Source organism: Juglans regia, chromosome 12 (assembly GCF_001411555.2).
Source record: "Juglans regia cultivar Chandler chromosome 12, Walnut 2.0, whole genome shotgun sequence".
Lineage (NCBI taxonomy): Eukaryota > Viridiplantae > Streptophyta > Magnoliopsida > Fagales > Juglandaceae > Juglans > Juglans regia.
In genome coordinates this window covers 24,276,459-24,297,122 of record NC_049912.1, presented here as the reverse complement: position 1 = coordinate 24,297,122, position 20,664 = coordinate 24,276,459, and the positions used below count along the sequence as shown (strand labels likewise).

At 34.7% G+C, this 20,664-nt stretch overlaps 2 protein-coding genes across 7 annotated transcripts; both read right to left on the bottom strand.

The window, feature by feature from the left end:
- Positions 1-1,634: 1,634 nt before the first annotated feature.
- LOC108983521 lies at positions 1,635-9,156 on the bottom strand. 6 transcript variants are annotated; one of them, XM_018955174.2, is made up of 8 exons: positions 9,028-9,156; positions 8,654-8,740; positions 7,116-7,647; positions 6,853-6,942; positions 4,210-6,490; positions 3,346-3,458; positions 3,054-3,166; positions 1,635-2,398 (listed from the first exon to the last, which is right to left on the bottom strand). In XM_018955174.2, the coding sequence occupies exons 3-8, from the start codon at positions 7,576-7,578 to the stop codon at positions 2,375-2,377; spliced, it is 3,084 nt and encodes a 1,027-aa protein (XP_018810719.2). In that variant the 5' UTR covers positions 7,579-7,647; positions 8,654-8,740; positions 9,028-9,156; the 3' UTR covers positions 1,635-2,374. The 6 variants fall into 6 exon arrangements, with proteins under 6 accessions (XP_018810719.2, XP_018810715.2, XP_018810716.2 ...); XM_018955170.2 differs by having other exon boundaries at positions 1,635-2,045; positions 9,028-9,155; XM_018955171.2 differs by having other exon boundaries at positions 1,635-2,045; positions 7,116-7,605; positions 9,028-9,155.
- A 4,567-nt stretch (positions 9,157-13,723) lies between these two features.
- Positions 13,724-19,110, bottom strand: LOC108983532 (stAR-related lipid transfer protein 7, mitochondrial-like). Its single transcript, XM_018955199.2, has 6 exons — positions 18,494-19,110; positions 16,731-16,896; positions 15,907-16,083; positions 15,712-15,795; positions 14,508-14,589; positions 13,724-14,396 (listed from the first exon to the last, which is right to left on the bottom strand). The coding sequence occupies exons 1-6, from the start codon at positions 18,844-18,846 to the stop codon at positions 13,975-13,977; spliced, it is 1,284 nt and encodes a 427-aa protein (XP_018810744.1). The 5' UTR covers positions 18,847-19,110; the 3' UTR covers positions 13,724-13,974.
- Between the last annotated feature and the right edge of the window lie 1,554 nt (positions 19,111-20,664).

Below are 20,664 nucleotides of genomic sequence, written 5' to 3'. Positions count from 1 at the left end.
AATAATTATATAGTACGTTTCAATATATTAACTTTTGTCTAAATTGGTGAATCAAGTAAATAATTATATAGCACGACTTGTTCATTGAAAAGATCACCTTTCAATATTCGTTCATGCATAGTTACGGGATAAGGTTGGCTTACCTACCGTTAATAGGTAAATAAAAAGACTATGCTGCACGTGTCTACCTCTTTTATTATTTTATTTTATTTTTAATCTCTTTTGCATCAAATTTTTAAATTTGAAGTTTTTATTTTTGTTTCCCTCTCCTAAGTCCAACCACCATGGTTCTTGTTCAGTTAATGGGTTTCGGTGGTTGAATATCTTAATGACACTCAACGACAAAGCTTCAGAAAAGATGCCCACGAGATGGGAATTATATCTACTATATATATAAAATCTTCTTACAAGTGAGTTCGCATATCAAATTATATATTAATACTGATATATAAAATATTTGTTTAATAAAATAATGAAAATAATTTTCATGAGATAAAGAATTTCTTTATTCTCTCAAACTTTTATTTTTTTGCAATAAAAAAAATTATATCAATATTAGTATACAATTTGATGCGTGATTATACATAATAAGACTCATATATATATATAATATAAAAGTTCTACGTGCAATCATTTTTTACGTATTTTTTATATACTTTACTAATACGATTGACTATATTATTTTTTTTAATAAAAATAATTATTTTAACTAATTACATCGTTAAAATGTATAAAAATATGCAAAACTAGATTTATGTAGCATAACTTTATATAATATCTTCAAGCCGGTAATGATGTTTTTTTGCCAAAAAGACGTGAGAGAGGCAGGGATGGGATGGGTGGCCACACTGAATAATTTAAAGGAAAGGAAAAGGTGACAAAGCTGTGGTAGGTGTTTCATCTTGTCTTCTTTATCATCGATAAATGGTAAAGGCATTTTCTAAAATCACCGTCGAGAATATCAGCCCTCTTACCACCGTCGAGATTAGTGGTAGGTGTTTCATCTTGTCTTCTTTAAAAAATGCTTAGAAGAAAAAGAAAAAAACCATTTACACCGGTGTGCATATTTGAGATGCACCCTAACATTGTCCTTGAGAATTTTCTAAACGCATATTCTTCTCGGTGCATTGGGCCCGACTAATTAGACGCTCTTTTGCTTTTCCATATAGGAAAAATCCGACTAATTATGGATCTTTCATCATTACCTTTTATCATCTTTCACCAGAACTTTGCTTATGAAGTTCTAAGTTGAAAAAAAATAATGTTAATCCATGCATACCTGAAACAATATGCCATGAAGTTGAACCAAAACCTTGAATCTTCCTCATTTCTACCACTCTTGATATGGAATACGTGTCTCGCATCCAACGAGTCTCGTTCCGAGTGAAACTATACCCAAGCTAGTGTCCATGGAAGTATATGTGCATCTCCCTCACCCCCTCTCAAAATCAATAGATCAATGCTTAAAAGTTTGGACTCAAGTATAACTGCTATGTATATTGTATTGGGCCATTGGGCAATTGGCATTTCACAATATAACTGCCACTAATCTCAAATTTTTCCAGGAAAAGTGGCCCCAGAAATACCGCTAGACCACTTTGTGTGTGAAGGAAGTGCCATCATCTCAGAAAGCATTTCTGACAACTTGTTTGCTGTCCAGGCCAGCAAAATCATTTGAATCCATAAAAACGGGAGTATGATTATCTTGGGCTAAACAAATAAACAAAAATATTTTCTTCTTCATCAACTCGAGGACAATCCATAACTTCAGCTTGACATACATGCTTTACATAACCAAACATGAAGGATTTCAGAAACTTACATACAGAATGCAATGAGGCTCGCCCGTTTTGTAGCTTGCACACTCTGGCTTCATCTGTGCCTACAATTGTACTTGGCCGAGACTTGCATAGATAATTCCTGAAATCACCAGATTGCTATAAGCCTAAGATTCTTTTCTTCTTGATTTTTGCAGTTAAATCTTCTTCAGATGGGATCTTGCCACCGTCCGTAGAGGTTGCATTCCACCATGTCATAAGCTCATCCTGCAAAATGTGATGGGATTCCACCATTGCACATAGTATGGGTACCAAGCAAGATTCAGAATACTGTTAATTCCAATTGTAGGATGGCACCTTGACAATCAACATCCCTTTGACTTGTTTATGACAATTGAAACTATCATTGTGATAAAGGATCTAAAAATTAAGATTGACTATAAAGGTGGAACATAACAACAATTGGCTTGATATTTGATGATATAGGAAACTCCACTGTCTACACATTGTTAGGTTTATATGATATTTTACTCTTTTTTTTTTAAATCGCATAATTATCCAGTTCTCGAACCCATCAACATGGGGCATTCCTGACCTTATACTGTTAGAATATGCCAACCCTGAAAGATGAGGAATTGAATTAAATCAAACTCACTGGGTCATTTACTGATGTCAGTAATTGACGATTATACAATTTGAACAAGTATAATTTCACCAAAAAAATAAGTAAATATAATTAAACAAAAAAGTAAATCTGTTGACTAAATATATAGCATAATTTTGAAGTAAGGTTCGGTTTTGATAGAAAGGAATGTCATTTCTTCCATTTATTTTGCTTAGCCCCAACAACAAATTCCAACTAGGGTTTATGCTGTATCATGCCTGAATCTAACTAGGGTTCGCACTTTGCAGTGGTGGAGGAATTGGATCAGGGAAAAGAGGGATTCTAGTTGTAAGATATCTAATGAAACTGTCGTTGGCATTGAGATCTTATTCAAAGAGGAACAGATTAGCACTGTGTCATGTTTGGTACTCCCTGAATTAGAAACAAGGTGTCTGCTTTACACCAATTTCATGAAAAACAGAACTACTATTTGACTTAGCAATACCAGCACACATTGTAAACACGTACAGGGAATCACTAAAAAGGGAAAAAACCACAAAGAGACATAAAAATATACAGAAATAAGTAAATCACAATTGAGACTGCAAGCTTGAATAAAAACACTGCACGACAAAGAAACAATAGGTTACAAATTCAACTCATACTATTACCTCAAGGAAATCATGATTGGAGATGTATTGACTCCCTACTAAGAATTTGTTTCCACCTACGTTTACACACACAGGATTTTTGGCATTCTGTGGTGAATTCTCTCTTTGCTTCCCTGTGCACCCAAAAGAAAAATAAGAATAAAATCATTGGAGAAAAGAGTCATGCTACGGTTAAGGTTTAAAGAAGCACATAAAGATGATCCAATAATTGATATCCATATAAAAATCTACTGCCAATCAATTCATTTGTTATCAGAACAAGCTAACAAACACAAATTAATTCAAGTTATACCAGTAATGCAGGCCACATGATATCCAGTTCCCTGCAGTCTTTCCCACTTCCCAAGCCGCACCCGCAAGAAAAAACCGTCAAGATGTGACAATGACATATAGGAATTCATCCATCTGGTGCCCATGCAACAGAAAATATTCTCTTAGCACACGAAGAGAATCAATTGGAGAGATGATCACCGTAGGAAGAATTAAGTTCAAAGTCATCCCCTAGAAGGATGGTTTACTAGACTAAAAGTCTGCTTGAAGATCAAGTTCTACCAAGATAAACCCACCCAAATTTGAAGAAAAAATCAGTTAACAATTTGATAGGAAAAAAAACCAAGGAATTTTTGGAAGCCAATTCACTTCATTGAAATAATAGAGTAGGACTTGCTCCTCCAACTACAAATGAGGTTTTGCTTCTTTGCTGGGTTGAAATATCATTTTGGGTTGAATTTACTTCTTTGCAAGTCTCCTATGATTAAAACATACGATTATAGTTGGACTGCAGTATGGAGAGTCTATATCAGAAAGGAAACCCCAGAAAAGAATCAAATTTGCTACTTCCTCAAAATGCCCAAGTGAAATTTCAAAAGGTAATATCAAGTGTGATTGAACAGGTATACTTTCCATATATTAGAGAAGTTCCAGTCAAGCCGGTAATTAAAACAAGAGTTTATTGGCGACATTATAACGACTCATGGAAAGCCCAAACCATGTATGGAGTTACACTTGAAAAGGAATAGTCGATAATACAATTGAAGCACCTGGAATATTATAAACCCTAATAACTTCTCCCTCCCAAACAATCTAGAATCTCATTCACCACCCTCTCATACTAGATCTGGGATATTACATATTTTAGTTAGTATGCTCTACTTACTTTAGGATATCTGAGCGTGACAAACGAAGGCCTTTTATGGTGTTGAAGATTCCTTTGGGTACATCTGAAAGTTTCCTTTTGACTAGCATGATCTTCTGCTCTTTTGAATAGTTTACCCCAAAACTTGGAGCAATGTGTTTCTTCATTAGGTTTGCATTAGATATGGTTTTTACAGGGGCTATCACTTCCTTTGGCTTCCATCTACTATGCTTTGGTATTCCAAGATCATTCTCATCACAAGCAGCTAGAAATTGTCTCCCCCAACCAGTCAGCAGCTTCAAATTTTCTCTATTGCCTTCCTTATGCAGCATTTTGCTAGGACCAGCCATAGAAGCAACACCTGTTGTTTGATGTTTCCCGCTTGAGGAAGCACTAGGACATGCAACAGCCCAATGATTGAGCTGGAAACATCTAATGCACAGACAAGGAAATTCTTTTGCTGCCTTATATGAATTGGAATTCCTTAGAAGATCTTCAATCTCATTTTCTGTTATCTCAGAACACTCTTGTAAATGGTGGCCTTCTATGCCGCAAAAGACGCAGGTTATTGTCGCATCATTTGCATTATCTGTTACATCTGATGGCATGACATGCTTGAGGGCATCCAATCTTCTTGCAAAGATTGAAGACATTTCCATTGTACTTCTAAATTTTGGGGAAGGCAATATAGGGTTCAGTTTGTATGCAGACTCCTGATGATTATGGCATTTCATCCTTTTAGAACCAATGACAGCCTCAGTATCAGCAGGACGTTTCTGTGATTCATTACCCAAAGCAGGCATTGGATCCTCAGCTGAGTGCTCCTTCAATGCCAAACTTTTGTGGTTGTTGTCATCATGATTCCAAGGACAAGGAAGAAGCCTCATGCAATCATTGGAGCACTCAACACCCACACTAATACTCTGGCTACAATCATCTGGGTTTAATAAGGGCCGATAAGTTTTTGAACAAAACCGAGTTATCCACAAGCTTCCCAAAGGATCATTTCTGTAGCTAAAATCATTAGATGACTTCCCTTCGGATGGTGGGTCAGAAGCAATGTTCTCTGCACTCCTAATCTTATCTTTACACGGAGTGGAAGTGGAGCTTGTTTCATTTTTTTCCCTACCAAATTCCACTCTGCATGAATTTTTATCCTCCCTGGAGTTAGTCTTTCCAATTTTCTGAAAGGTAGAGAATTTTGAAGGAAAAACCCTAGGCAGGGTTGCTGAAGCTGCTCCATTTCCAGACATTGGTAAGTCAAACTTCTCATTTGGCCGCAGAAATGGTTTGACTTTGTTATCATCATCCCCACGAATGGCTGTTGGCGTAGCATTAATGTTACACATCTTGTTAGCCAGCTCATGTTCCTTAGATTCTCCAATTTCATTTTTGGCATTCAATGATGTTGTTTCTCCTTTCACCTTTGGCCCATATAAGGACTGAAAAATTGATCGGAAGCCAATATTTTTTAATCCTAGATCTTGATTCTTGTTGCATGCGAGAAGATTCTGATCATTAGGGTCCTGATGTCCTTGATCAGGAGGTGCAATTACAAGAGCAGGAGAAGGTGTCTCATCTAGAATCGGTTTTGAGAAGCCCTTCATCATGCTTGTTATCCAGTTCATAAATGAGCTATCTTGTCTTATATAGGATGTTGAACAGGGTGTCTTTTCAATTTGCTTCTTCACTCTTTTACTTCCAGAAATCAAGCATTCTTCAAAGCTTGGCCTCTTCTTGCGTGTTAAAAACAACCCAGCACTGTTGCAGCTTTCAACACTCTCGTGGCTGTCATTTCCCTCTTTCGATGATCTTTCCTTAATATCTCCATCAGATAGAGCCTTTTCCTTTCCTTTCCTTTGATTTCTATGGAAATTTCTGTTAGCTGGGGATAGTTCACTTTGAAAAGTTATGTTTCTCTGAAGTACCAGTACCTCTTTGTTGTGCTCAAAGCTGTTTTGCAGTTTGTGAGCAAATTCTGATTCTACCATCTTAGTCACTGCACCACGAGCATTTTCACCAATTGGAGTCCGTAATTCATTCTCTGCAGTTTGCTCAAGCTTTTCCAAAGGCCTTCTGCCTGGGGACTTAAGATTCTTGACTGAAGTTTCAGAACCTTTGCATTCATCCACAGGATGAACATCAGAGACCAAAGCAATATTCATTCCAAGTATTTGTTCACTTCCAAGATCTCTGCCTCCACCAATAAGATCTGCAGAGAATGGTTCATTCACCACCACATCAGGTTTAGTTTCATCTATTTCAATAGATAAAGTATCAGCATTCCTTCCATTTACCTGGCCTGTTGGTAAATTAAATCAGAAGTTCATAGCATGTCAGATTTGACAAAAAAAATACGAAAGCTCCATTATTTTTCAAAAAAGTTGAACATAAAAGAAAATTTCGGCTTAATATGAACAGCAAGACACTTTGCAGTGCTTGTGTGTCTAGAGCATAACCAAAGTGCTCTTTTTAATGGTTCTTTTAGAAAGTAGAACCCTGTCTTGATCCCTTTCCAGACCAATACAATCAATCAGTTATAAACCATTGATCAGTTTCATCTGTGGGATCGGCCTAGAACTATCTCCTGGATAACAAAGTGAAAAGATACCAGCATGCACCCGTCAGGAATTCAAAGATTGGTAGTGGCACAAATATCTTCACCTTCACTCTTTCTCCTGTGATCCTCTTGAGCAATATGTAGAACAGATAATTCCACTGCAGAGCTCATTTCTTCCATATCACTAACAGGTCCTGCCAAACAAGAGTTCCCAGGCTTTGTTAAACAGGTTTTGAAGGGAAAACATCACACACACGAGAGAGAGAGGTTCGCAATCATCCTTATACAACTTAATACTCTTTTTCGCCAAGGCCTATCCCAGACCTTCCCTTCCTAACAAGTTAACATGAAAAGTTATTTTCCTTACCAGTCTCATCTTTATTGTTCGAGCCACATCCTGGGATTATGCCAGCATGACGTGTAGAGGATCTGGTTGAATTATTTGTACCAGCGACATTATCGTTTGCATATAATGCTGCTTGTGGTGTAATGACTTCCTCATCTATAGGTTTGCCAGTAGCAGACCTCTTGCCAGATATGCTTTGAGGCAGCGAGAAGGCCACATTACTTGATCCTGCACCCCACATAAGAGGGCCCTTTTTATCGGTGAAGCCACAAACAGCACATTTGAGACTCAAACCTTTATGTGGAGACCAGACTAATTCAGACAGGGGGTTGGAGCCCAAAAATGTCATGTCTATCCTTGAACCTGCATTTGCACCTGCACTTTCCCCTTCATCTTTCGGTTGTCTCTGAATGCACCGGTCAGAATAACCCACAGAAAGTCCTAAATCAGTCACTGGTTCTAGGTTCTCATTTTCCACATTCATCTTTGGTTGGATCAACTCCTAGGCGATCTTGAAATGCCAACAGAGACCAGATCAGTCTTCTACATGGTACTACACATGAACAATGTAATAATCATGACAACCAGTTCTCTCTCTAGCGAAAGAGGCAAGTTTCACAATACAAGGAATATTGTTGGAATTTGTAGATTAGAATACACTAGTGAATTGCTTCCACTTGAAAACTGACTGGGTCCGATAAGTAGTGGAGATGAATACCCTATGATTACAATTTGAACCCCTATAAGACAACAGGTAAATATCATTATGAAGACTCTTCTGACAGAGGTGAAAATTTTAATCCCATTAATGGAAAGAATATGCCTCCTAGAGTACCTTCCTTATCCATCTCTTAAGATAGGAGATGGAAATTAAACAGGACCTACAAAACCCACTCATCGAATTCATCGTCAGCTGCGAGTAAATGTTTATGTCAAGCAAATTTATCAATAGCCTCAAAATCAAATGTAACCTGACTGTGACCTAACATTTGACAAGATGTTATCTTCAGATCATATGGCAGTAGAAATTGGCATTTAGAAGTCCTAGAGTCCTCTCGTGAATCCATACTGACCAGTGACCACATGTAGAGTTTGTACAACTAAAATGGTAGTAAGCTCCATTTCAAGCAAAACTACTTCCGTGGACTAGCTGATAAGTACAAAATTTTCTAAAACATTAAGAGCACGCCCACAACAGCTAGAAGAGGCATGATAAATATGGACGGTTTGCTTTTGCTGATAGGCTACATTAAGATAACTTTGGACAATAGTTTGCGGAATGAATTACCTACAACTCTTACAACTATATTACAGTCCATTTTACAATCAACCAATGAATCATGCTGCTTTGAAGGCACGATAAATATGAAATGAACACCTAGCCCGTATTTTCATTGTCAAAACTTCAATAATAAAATTCACCAGGACCTCAAACGCGTACAAATATGCATACACACACACGTACGTATGTATATATACCCATGAAAATATCCTTAAACTAGAACAATATTATTTAAACAAACAAAAAGAATTGTGAAAGCGAGAATGAAGTAACATACGTGATTGTAATGCAGTATACAGAGATCACATCGTGACTCCAAGGAAGAAAACCCAATTAGGACGATTCCATTCTAGAATGGCCCCCTCTGGAAACAAAATATTCAAAGAGAATTTTCTCAAACCATCTTTCCTCCACGACAAGATATATTACGTCGCAATAAACTTAACTAAACATGTCAGATTCTCTACTTATTGTTCGACAGTAAGCTATAGCCTAGAAATCAGGAAAGAATAAAAACTAAACACCATTGTTATTCGAAGAAATGCATGTATCAGAAGCTACGGAGGGTCAAGGCAATAGACTATGGAGTTACAAAGAGAGTTACAAAATTAAAGAATAGCCATCGAGAATGATTTGTGGAGACCCACTTACCTCAGTCCCTCAAATCCACCAGAATTGCCTTCCTTCTGCGGCCACTTCTTTTATTATACACAGTACTCCAACCAGGGAAGTACAAGATATTTATTTTATATATATATATATATATATATATAAGTGAAATGAAGGAGAAAGAAAGAGAGGGAATGCGTGGATCTTGAGAGAGAGAGGGAGGAGGGGTTTCTGAGAGAGAGTCAGGCCAGTTACAAAGAGCTAGCCTGCCATGCGTCCTGCCACAACAGTTACATGAAGTTGTCTAGCTTAATTTTCCTGAGATTCTGAGGTATGAGGTTAAAGATCTGACACGTGGCGGATTCCCTACCAATAAAATCATGCCAGAGCTATTTCACATGTAATCCCTTATATATTTTACAGATAATAGAAGTGGCGTATTACAAAAGTGAGTACTGTATATCAGTTGTATCTGAGAAAATTGTGTTATTGACTTTGGAGTCAAAAGCAAGCAATAATTTTTTTTTCTGTCTTTTTAACTCTAAAGTACAAATTAAATGATTCATAGAAGAAAATTATACCGAGTGAAGAAAGAAAGTTTAGCTTTCGTCAAAACTTTAAAAAAAAAAAAAAAAAAAAGGAAGTTTATCCTTGTGCACTTTGTCACATCAAGAAATCTTTATTTGGATTGACCATATAATTTTAATGAGAAATTTTATGTATCGGTAATTATTTATTTTTATATTTTATATTTAAAGTAAGGTTATTCTGTCGTCTCATTTTTACTGTTAGACTTATTGTTCAATGGTTTTTATTTTTTTTTATTTTTTAATATATTTAAATATTTTTAAATAAAATCGGAAGAAAAAACGTGCAGATAAATCCTAAGGGGAAAAGGTGAAGAAATTAAGAAGAAAAAAAAAAAAAAAATGAAGCCACACAGATAACCACAAAAAAGAAACCTCAAGAAGCAAGAAGAAGTATTTCATAAAAGTTATAATATGCTTTGAGCCTTTGATGGGTGTCCGTCCATTCAAAGCTTTTTGAGAATGTGAAGACAACCAAATAAAGAGACAAAATAAGATGGATGAGCAATTTGGCAATTTGAAAGAGATTCTGATACCTATTTCCAAAAGAATAGATGAGGTTGGAGAAGCACAAGGTCCCCAGTTTCCAAAGAAATCAGTCTCAAGCATTTATTTTTGGACCAAACAACATTACTATAGCTGTCTTGCTGTATCTGTACATTTCATTACATCTATTCTGCTACAGTACTCATGCCCCTGCCCCATATTCTCTCTCTCTCTCAAGCTAGCCCTCAAGCTGATATATGTTCCATAAGATGCCAAGAACCCCCTGCATTTACTGTTTGTTTAAATGCTGCCCTGTGTGCAATCATGAATCATCTACAACAAGCTTTCTTTCCCCCCCCCACTGGAGAGGTTTTGACAAGAAACTTTTAGGTCTTGTTTATTTTTAAAAAATATCTCATTTTATTTAATTATTATAATTTTTTTAATTTTTAATATAAATAAAATAAAAATTTTAATTTTTTAAAATTTTAAAATATAAATAATATTAAAAAATATATTATATCAATACTTTATTTAATTTTTTAATTTTAATTTTAATTTCAACTCATTTCATCTGTAAAAATAAACAAACTCTAATGTATGTGCAAGTTGTCGATGATGAGGATAATGATCCACTTGATAATGCTGTATAACTAGAAAGGCATGGATGGCACAGAGCATGCCAATATTTGTTAGGAACAGTAAATAAAATATTATTAGAATATTATTTTTTAATATTATTATTATTTTAAGATTTAAAAAAATTAAATTATTTATTATATTTTATATAAAAATTTAAAAAAATTATAATAATAAGATGAAATAAAACGTTTCTGTATCTAAATAGAATCTTAATTTCTTGATTAGATATGACAATTGACCTGATAATATATATATCTTTAATTATTGTAAAATTACAATTTATCTAAAAAACTTAAATTGATAAGATATGATAGATTTTATTATTTATATCCTTAATACTTATCATATCTTTAATTATTATCGTGTTGTTATTTTTTTATAAGATAAATAATTGATGCAGCCACTTACGTCCAAAAAGTAGATGGTAGGGAGTTAATGAGTGGGCAATAAATTGTTACCAAAATAAACTACGTACGATTTTTTGGAATTAACTTTTAGGAAATGCTATATCTCCCGCTTAGCTCTCACTGGAGATTAGTGTATTTTTTATGTATTTTTTTTAATTATTTTTTATATAAATTTTTTTAATAATTTTAACTATTTTTAAAAAATAAAAAAATTTAAAATATTATTAAAAAATAATTTTTTAATCACGAAGTAAAATAAAAAAATCATATTTCTTAATCATGAAGTAAAATAAAAAATCATAAAAAAATATTTTTTTATTTTACTTCGTGATTAAAAAATTATATTTTAATGATTTTTTTTTTTAAGAAACTTTCTAATTAAGAAAGTATTTTTAATGATGTTCTAAATTTATTTTACTTTTATAAAAATATTTTTTATAATTTTTTATTTTACTTCATGATTAAGAAAGTATTTTTTAATTTATATTTTTTTACTTTCTAATTAAGAAAATATTTTCTGAATGATGTTTTAAATTTATTTTATTTTTTTAAAATATTTTAAAATAATAAAAGATCTATATAAAAAAATTATTTAAACAAAACATATATAAAATAACACTACACCCCAATGGGAGCCCCCAGCGTGGGCTGTAGCATCACCCTTAACTTTTTGTTTTGTTGTTTTGTAAACTCCGTCACAACCATCACAATTACTAATATACTGTACTATATATACAATTATAGAAAATGAAACACTAATATTAAACATTTAAAACTTGACCACACGTATTAGCTATCAATAATTTTTTTTTTTTTTATATAAGTGAGAGCGGGAAATTTCGAATCCAAAATTTTCATTTAAAGAACTGGACTATAACAACATCAGGCGATCAAACTCTTGACATATAAGCTATCAATTGATTGAGTGCAATATATAAATAATATCTCTATTTTTCATTCACCTACCTCCTGAAGAATAAAGATACTAGACCAAATATCACTTATCAACTAAAGAAATATGAAATGAAAAATTTTCTTTATTTTGATCAAACATGAGATATAATAATACTTTCACTTTGAATGAATTATACAAAATTTTATTATAAAATATAAACTTATAAATTAATGTAATTTAATGCTATTTGTAAGATTGTAAATTTTATTTTTTATTATAAAATAAATTTAATGTAAAATTATGTTAATTTATAAATTTAATTTATTATTTGGAAGATAGACACGAGTAAGTGAGGATAGTCGGTACTGGGTGTTGTCCGAGATCAGGCTACGTCTGGGGGGGCCCTTGATAAGCCTACTTGTCTTAGTGGCTGATTGGGCTAAAGTTGGTAGGCCCACATTCGGCGGCCATCATGGAATGTAGCTCTTGGGATAATCGTCCGACATATGGGTTTGATAAAGAATAATGCTACTCTCACCACTCTTGATCTCGCTCTCAGTTTCGTTACATTTTTTTTAATTTTTTTAATATATATTTTTTTTACTTAATGATTAAGTAAGTGTTTTTTAATGATATTATAATTTTTTTATTTTTTTTAAAAATATTTTATAATGTTAAAAAATATATATATATAAAAAAATAAAATAAAAAAACACTATATTTTACATTGAGCGGGACCGGGAGCGGGACAGCCAGCGGGGGCTGTAGAGGCGTCCAGTCTATTATTTTCCAACCAGTGATTGAGATGGAACATTCAACTTTATTGCTCCGACAAAAACGATAGAATCCATCTGACAACTCATTTGACTTTGCATCTGCTGAGAGAGCACAAGTTGATGACAGACTTGAAAAGCAACAAAAAGCTTATAAATTTTTTATAAATAAAAGAAAATGAAAGAAGAAAAAGAAGCAGCCGACCATGTTTCTGTTTATCCGTACAAAATGTTTCTCTCAAACCCACTCCGTTCATGATCCCCCCCAACAGTTCATCTGTTTCATTACAACACTTGAAAGATTATTTTTCCTAAAGAATTATGTCGGTGGCAGAAGAGAAGAAGCAGCAGCAGCGACAACTATGGGTTAGCAGCGTGAGTAATGCCGTACAGTCATTTAAAAAAAGAGTAAAATTTATTATTAAAAAATTAATTAATTTTATATAAATCTTATATTTATTTATTTTTTTTAAAAAGATTATATGACGCTTACGAATTTTATGACTGTAAATATTATTTCTCAACTCCAATTTTAAGGCATTGAGTTAATTTTCAGTAAAGCAGCAACTCCATGAACCTCCTCTACCCCATGATCAACCAAGCACTTTCAGACTCCATATTGCCTTGACAGTTGTACTTTCAGAGTTGCCTTAGATTTGGTTGAGAAAGATTGTAGTTCACTCGTGCGCCCTAGCAAAGTAGTTCTTCATTTTGTTTTTTCATTCTTGTTTTGTCCACGGAATCATGGTGCAAACATATATTGTCCAAGTCTCCTGTTAGTTTCATTTAGAAGAGCACATCCATTTTTGCTAAAATCTACAGGAGCTCATGGATTATAATCTCAACCGTGTATTTGAAAAGAGAGTGAAGTGACAATAGAACAGGAGATGTCCTGTTACTTGACAACCGGAGGCAAGCCAGACCCCTGATTTTTAAAGGAAAATAAAATGATTACAAAATGAAATTAAAATATCTGGGAATTAATTACCACAACCATCTACTTCAAAGGTATGGAAGCTTTGAGATGGTGCTAAATCCAAGCCAATCAACCGAGGTAACATGTCTCCAATTAGCCAGAATTTATGTTCAAAGAATAATTTTTATATCGTATGAATAAAAATAACAATCCATGTGTTTTTTTTTTTTTCATGAATCATCAAAACAGATAGAGAGGAAGGTGTGTTCTCATAGGCATACTCTCACCTCCGTGCGAATCTCTGCCCTGCTCCCAGTAACAAGGCTTTACCTATTGCACCCGAGCGAAGTCCAAAAACAAGTGCCACGGTTCCACCTATAGCTAACCATTTCCAGTCAATGCCATATTCTCTTCCTCTCTTGTCATCTGCAACTTCATATTTTTTCTCTTCACCAGAAGCTGGCTCGAAAGACTCCATGCTTCCACCCAAAGATATCTTTGTGGTGATTACGCTTCTAGGAAGAGAAGCCTCTGTCTTCCTCGCATTCTGATATGCTCTCAAGCCAGAGTGCAATTTCTTGACAGCTCCCCACATTCCATGACGGACTCCCAACTTCGCCACATCCTTGGGAATCCCCATGTCTTCGTAATGTATAAGGGTAACCTCACATGCAGACAATTGTCCATCTCCCTTACGAGATTCCACTGCATACATTTTCCAAAATCAGCGAAGGAGGTAACAACGATGTCATTGCTAAGATCTGCTAGTGCTCATGACATTGTTGCAAAAATCAGTTAAATAACTAGCACTCTTACCGGCCTTGATAACCCAACTAGAGAAATATAGCTCGACACGTCGAGGGTTGACACGCTTGGGCAAAGCTGGATATGGCACCCCCTACAATAGTGTAAGCTCACATATTATGATACAAGACCTAGGCATCACATATCATCACCCCATGCATATTCTATTTTTAATATGCAGTAAACATACAAGTATAGTTAAAGACAGAGACACTGAACCAATCAACATAGCGCAATAAAAAAGAGATTCAAGATAATTTGTGAAAATCTAATACCACCAAAAATGCATTATAAGATAGAAGACTGAATTGACAAAGGAAACTGATAAAATGCATAGCCATTTCATTCTTTAATCAAGTCCTTTTTTTTGCTGGCAGTAACGGGGTCCTCTATTTCAGGACTAGATTCACTACCTTCATCCTTGGCTGAAAAAACAGTACTTTCCTCCCATGGTTTAATACTAGATGCAGTCAAATGATTAAAGAAACAGACTATATGGGAAGAGGTCTCTGAGGCTACTAAATAAAAAACTACATTATTAGGTATGTTGAAGTCCTTTGCTAGGTTGCCCAAGGGAGACAAAATGTAAAGCCGTGAAACAGAAGTTCCTTGTACAAGAAGTGCAACAGGGTCATTCATAAACACTACATTAGCATTTCTTACTACAGCACGGTGGTGTTTTACGGGGACAATTAAGTGTCTTGATCAGACTATTTTTAGAGTTCATTTCAAGTCTAGATTAAACAAGAGCTGAAACTCCAAATACATGAAAGAGCAAAGAAGATTCAATTTGTTCAAAACTGTCTGTTAAAAGTAACAGATCTACTTTCTTTGTCAAAAAACCACCACAGGTCCCCCAAAGAGGGATTTTAATCAGCTGATAATTTAAGATATTATACACATTACATGTGTGGTACCCCGTAGTGAGTAGTATAGGTGGTAAATGAGATCCCACATTACTTGGGAGGGAGAAGTCCAATTATACCATTGACTAGTCCTTTTAGAGTATGGACCTAGATGTGACTTGGACTTCCTTGGGAGTTACAACATGTTTCTTCCCTATTGTAACCTTATTAATACATTACACAAGTCCAGAGGACTCAACTCAATCCCTGCGGTCATAACATGTTACACGGGTCTGTTTCTCAAAAAAGGATTAAGAAGCAATAGAGGACAAAAGATTGCCGTTCGTTTGAAAATATATTGCAACCAATACCTTTGTTACACAATAATAAGTCTTCCCTGCCTCCCATATTCTTCGACCAATGATATATTCTCGATCACTGCAGAAGAAAGGGAACTGCAAATTGCATAGCAAATTGAGGTATCAATACATACAATGAATGCTCTAAAGAGTTGTATTATGAAACCAAGACATAGTACAAGTCTGCAAATCCTTTGATATACCAACCTTTTTTATCCACTGAACAATCATTGTCCCAGTATGTGGGCACTCTTCCAATATTTTGAAGTATACAAGCATAGGATCCCATTTAGGTCGAAACTCATCATCCCAGAAGTAATCTCTAACTACCTCTGGAGTCACATCCTCAAAGACAGTTCTACTGCAGTACACAGTTGGGCCTGTCTGATAACAAAATCACCATCAGATACTGATACACGATACAGTCCAACTACAACAATAATAGGAAAGGCACAAAATAGTGAAGAGAAGTACAACTGAAAGATTCATGATTGAATATATGATTATACAAAAGAGAAGAAACAGATTAAGAATGGGCAAACTACTTGGGGCACCAAGCTTTTCAAGTCTCTTTAAAAGCACAAATTTATATGTTAAAACATGAAAGAAGAAAAAACTTATGTTGTCTACCATCTAACCAAGAATACAAAGTCCCAATGACCGCAATGAGAAACAGAGACCCTGCATTACATAGATCTCAGAATAAGGTGTCCCATGATATAAAGATATTTCAGCAAATGCAAGTTATGCATGCCGAACATATAAAAATTGACTGAAAATTGCAACAAAATGGATAAAGATAAGCATATATATTTTTTTTGATAAGTAAAAAACATTATATATCAAAGGAGAAACCAAGTACACTGAAGATAGATGTGATGATATGAACAGTCTAATAATATTAATTAGTAATGGCATGAGTGCCAATATTCTTCTCAGGTGCAAAACAGTTAGATGACACTTATACACACCATTTCAGCAGATGAAGAACAGAGAAGATAGATGTGATGATAATCAAAGTAAGAATCTACCTCGGGCTCATGGCGCCAAGCTTGGTATGCAAAGTTAGGAGTAGACCTATCCATCATACTTTGCCATTCCAACTCTCCACCCTTCCCTTCAAGAAGATGCAATAGGTGTTCTAAATCATTCTCTGTGACAATGTCCTGCACTCGCCCCTCGGCTGCTGTGGTGGGGCTGCAGGAAAGTTAAGGTATCACAAACCAAGTAATTCATGAATAAGATACAGCACTATTCCAACACACTGCTGGATTTTGAGAGTGACAGTTTTTGCAAAAGCACTAACAGATTAAACGTAAGGCATTATAGTATGGCAATAGAAAGTTTTAAATTGTTTGAAGATCCTTTCATTCCTTCGCAAAAGTGGCTTATTATCCCCATGCACAAACAAGCTCTACCAAACTCGACAGTTGTCTTGACGAATAAATTATCATTCCATAAAAAATCACAAAATCAAATCATTTCAAACCAAATGCACGATTAACATTGATAAAAGAAAAAAATTTAGATTGGAAAAATGACCTCAATACTTGTGTATCTATAAAATCTAAAAGGCATTTCCACTTCCACACCATGCATGATACAACAAGCATCACATTCTATACTTCACAATTTAGTTAACAACCATTTTTCAGAACTTTTTCTAAATGCTTATACGTCGTTGATTGACCAATCATAGACCAAATATACAACACAAACAGCAATCGTCAATACTTACTACTGAAAAATACATATTGCAATCAAATGAAAATACTATAAAATCTATCGGAAACACCAAGGATAAGAATAAGGTTTCGTCCAAGTCATAATCTAAGACCTTTATTGTAATAGCCATACAAGCATTTTCAGCAAAATTTTTCATATCTCGTCCAGTAAAATTGCTTTGAGAAGGCTTAAAATATTTATATTTCCAGGTCCTAGTGACAAGCAGAATAAAAAAAATACCCTCTAGATTTTATTCTTTAAGTTAAAGCACTGGATTAGATTAACATGCTCTCCCTCAATAAACCCGTCGATATAATTGACAGAACAGTGAAGTAACCAGTACTCCCCAAAACCAGCCTCCAGTTCAATATATTATCGATCAACCATAAAAATACAATATAGTGCTTCCAAGGCATGCAGCTAGTCTCTCATACTGGGTTACGAGTGTATAAGAAACTCAAGTACCAACCTTTTAATCTTTGAACTGAAAATCAAGTCACTCTTTATTTTGAGAATCTATGCCCCTAACTCCTATAGGACAACAGAAGCTCCTGCTGTCCCCGTTGGCTCCAAATTCCAAAAGATGGCCATCTCCACACATTAAACCCTGGTAGCTTACATTCAAAAGTACGAAATCCAAATTCCTAGGTCTCATTTAAAAGATCATCGAAAGCAATTGTGCCACTCTTACCCACAATCTGCCAACTTATATGCATGCAAAACGGATATTTATATCTCAAACTGGCAACGGTATCATCGTCTCGTATGATTAACAAAACCATACCTATTCGAATACTTACTCTGTTTACCATTAAGGCGTTAACATAAGTCCCAAGTTTCTACTACAAAACTGAAATGCGTCCCAGCACCAGTTAGCAGATAATTATCTCGTGAAGCTCAATTGCATTCAGACAATCCTAGTATCTAACTAAAACATTACAAAAACGAAAGCCAAAACCAAAAAAGCCAGTCTCCATATATAACAGACAACCTTGACAAACAATATTTGAAAACACAACAAAATAAAAATAATGCCAAAAAAGTAGAAATAGAATTGAAAAGAACTCACCCAACAGCATCTAGAATTCCTGCGGGGGAAAGCTTTGAAGTTGGCGATCCCTTGCTTTTGCGCTTGAAATTGGACCAAATGGTCCGGCAAACGGAGAAGGCAGAGAGGGCCGTGAAGGCGAGCCAGAGGCGGCGCGCTCCGAAGCCTGGCGGAGCCGTCCAGAGGAAGCGGAACTTAGGGCGGAGGCCGAGGAAGACGAGGCCAGTCCACCTGGGGCGCCAAGACCAGCCGATGACGAGGCCGATCATAACGGCCAGCCATATCGGAACTGCACAGAGCAAGATGTCAACGAATGTCTCGGCGATTGAAGGTCGCCTCAGAAACTCCACCAGATCGAAGAACGGCTCCTCCATTGCTCCCACTTCCCTCAAAACCCCGATCCTCGTGTACTTTTTCCCCGAAGATTGGTGAGAAACTGAGACGTGATCTACATGGACCCGGATCCTCTCTGCAACGCCAAGCACGAGAGAGAGAGACGCGGGGCTGGTTAGGACGTTAAGACGACGTGGCAAAGTATAAGCCGTCGATGGGGGCTGCTTTCGGTCGGCGGTGGTTTTGTAAGGGGGAGGTTGAGATGAACGCGTTTGGCTGAGCGCGGGGGTTTGTTTTGTTAATAATTTTTCAAGTTCAGGATAAGATTTTCTTTCTCATTACGCTTTTACTGTCGGAAATATTTTTTTTGCTGTCTTTGTAATTGAAAATAATATATATTTTTTTATATAAAAAATAATATTTTAGTTATTTCATATAATTTAAAATATAATATGTGACAAATAATCTGCTGTCTTTGTAATTGAAAATAATATATATTTTTTTATATAAAAAATAATATTTTAGTTATTTCATATAATTTAAAATATAATATGTGACAAATAATATTTATTTTTTCTTTTTGCAATTTTTTTGAACGAGAGATATTTTTATCATATGGACATGGTAAAAAGAAAAATGATAGTATTATTATCTTTTTATGATTTATTTATTTATTTTTATTTAATTTATTTAATTTTATTTAATGGTTAAAGAAGTGATTATTAATAAAATTATATATTTTTTAATTTTTTTTCATAATTAAATATGTTAAAAAATATTTTTAAAAAATGATAAAAAAATATAAATACATTATAAATAATAAATAGAAGTTTTAAAATTCTTTTCACTTATATTATGACACGTGGCAATTAGCGGTAACGGATGAAGCTGAGTTTATAATCTGTCTCATTTCTTTGGTGTAAATTTTATGACGTATCTTATTGTTGACGAATTGAATGAATTTTAATTCTATTGTTAAAATTAGCCTAAAAACCTATTAAATATTGTAAGACTCGTATATTATATTTAATATTTTTACATCATTTCTCAACTATGCTTTTCGAGACTCACTAAACTTTACTTTGGAACATAAGCCCAACTTGCTACTCTCTCTCTCTCTCAAAATCAAGAGCTTGAGATCTATTTTTGTTGGAGTGAAGCCTCCTCCCTCTCCTTCATTCATTCCTTCATTCATCTATTTTATCTATCAAATTTTTTTTTCTTTGAAACCAAAAAAGATAAATTTATAAATTTTCGACAACTCTCGAGAGACATGCATGACACAAGTAGATTCATAAATCGAAAATCCATCGGAGGAAAGTAGTGATTTTGCAAAAATCACAGCGGGTGTTTCTCACGCACCACCCACATCTGTGTGTGGTCTTCGTGCGTCACTCTTTATGGCAGCTCTTCTTGACACACGTGCCAGATCACCTGACCCGTCACTACCAGACCTTTCAGATATGATATTTATGACTAAAAAAAGACAAGTGTGTTGCCTTTACAGGCCGTCACAGATTCTGAAGTCTACCAGAGTTGATCCAAACTGTAATTTGTCTTTTTTCGCATCTATCTTACTACTTTCCCTTTTGGTTTCCTTATTATTAATTAAAATAAAAAAAAAAGTTTGTTTCTTAGACGTTTGTTTGTAAAGACTAATAATAATAGTGAAAACTAGACCAGTCACAAAAGAAAGTAGTGTATTGGTAGAAATTCAAATGAATTATTTTGGTTTACGACGTCATGTTTGATATGAGGACATTTCAGAATGTATCTGATCATGAATATAAATTTTTTTTATAAATGAATGATGATAATTTTTCTTAAAAAAAAATGGCTACTGTTTCAGTACCACTCCC